Raw genomic sequence first — 1,632 nt, forward strand, 5'->3', positions numbered from 1 at the left:
CTCTCCATACATACATAGTATATACGATAGTGTAGTATAGTGTACTAGGCAAAGGCATTACATGACTACCAGCTCTTAAAAGGCTTGCTGTGGATGCAAGAAGACCATCCTGCAGCTGAGTTCATTGATCACTTCTAGGCTGTTGCTTCTCAAATTGCCAACCACAAAGAAGTAATTCAAAGCTGTGAGCAGTGTCTCCATGGTGTAGGTGACTAGCAATTCAATTAAATCCATTCTGGAAAAGTTTCAAAACTGCCAACCTTTTTGTCTCATATTCAATCTCCAAATGTTATAAAATTAATATTTTATTAATTTCTACCTTCATTATTTCAGTTTTATCCCCTTCTCTCTTTTCTTTTGTTGAATTTCTAGTTTGTTTTTTTCTTATTCTTTCTTTCTGTAACAACCACCACAAAAAAAATCAATACCACAGGAGTTCTGAGGTTTTTATTTGATGAATGTGAAGCATTTGCCTGTTATGTTCTTGCCTTCTTTTTTGCCATGAGGACATATAGGACATGTTGACAGCCAATATTAATAAGCTTAACACTAATACTGGCAGTTACTTAGTAAAATTTTTGGCTGTGTTAAGTGGTCTGTAGGGAATAGTAATGCTATCCTTTAAAAGAAACTGATGTCACAGTTGCATTCGGAATTCACTGGGGTTTCTTTTATTGTTTTTATTTTCCAGGTGATTCATATAACAGGCCGGTTACGTCTGAGAGTGTCACTGTCCCACGGACGGACAGTACCCAGCCAAATCATGGGACTTGTTGTCGTTGCTCATGCTTTGCCACCTCCTACAATTAATGAAGTCAGGATTGACTGCCACATGTTTGTCACTCGCGTGAATATGGACCTCAATATCATTTACTGTGAAAATAGGTACAGCTTTTAGCTCCTTTTTTCTTTGTTTTAGCTGTGTGTATTCTTTGTTCCATGGGTTTGGCAAAAAGTTTTGAAATTTGTGACTCCTGCAATGTCATCCTGGTGTTGTATGAGAGCATTGAATTCACTCTCATCATCATCACCACCTTCATTTTCATTACATTCTTAGAGGATAAAGGTAAATTAAAAATGATAATTTGCTGGAATAGGGGAGGATAGACCAGGAAAGATTCCGCTAAGCTTTCCCTGCTTTTTACAATCTCTCACCGTCCCTCTCAGAGGCAAGATTTGGGACTAGGCAGACATTGGTCTGACCTGTATGGCTGTCCTTATGCTCCTCCGTCCTCCCCTCCACAAGGCTTTCTATCTGAAGGTTTAAAGTTTTCAATTTTTGAAATAATTTGCAGATTACAGCACATCGTGCTCAGTGTTTAATGGAACAGAAGCACAGACAACCTAGATAGTAGGCTAGAGACATGGGATCTGTTGCAGTAAGAGGTGGGAAAACTGTAGAATAAAATTGGTTAAGGGCATACTGGGAAAGACAGCAGTGAAATGGGAAGAGGTGATGAGGAGTTGGTTGAAGGGGGGTGCTATGTTCGATGTGATAGCGACAAGCAATCTAGGAAGGTGGAAGATAGGATTTAAATTCAGCTGTCTGCTCCCTGGGGGCTGAATGCCGATAGGGTTGGGGGCTCCCCATGGAGGTCTGTCGGGGCAGGGCCTGGCAGCCAGGGCCCATCC

General features: G+C 40.7%; 1 protein-coding gene across 1 annotated transcript in view; it reads left to right on the forward strand.

The window, feature by feature from the left end:
* The window catches only part of NPAS3 (neuronal PAS domain protein 3), a gene marked incomplete at its 5' end in the record, with an annotated part of 542,187 nt that overhangs the window by 509,431 nt on the left and 31,124 nt on the right, over nucleotides 1–1,632 (forward strand). Inside the window, one exon of the mRNA XM_009319455.1 lies at nucleotides 692–885. Within this exon, the coding sequence (XP_009317730.1) occupies nucleotides 692–885 (194 nt within the window). The remainder of the gene's footprint in view (nucleotides 1–691; nucleotides 886–1,632) is intronic.

The sequence above is a fragment of the Pygoscelis adeliae genome, unplaced genomic scaffold, assembly GCF_000699105.1.
Source record: "Pygoscelis adeliae isolate BGI_AS28 unplaced genomic scaffold, ASM69910v1 Scaffold71, whole genome shotgun sequence".
Lineage (NCBI taxonomy): Eukaryota > Metazoa > Chordata > Aves > Sphenisciformes > Spheniscidae > Pygoscelis > Pygoscelis adeliae.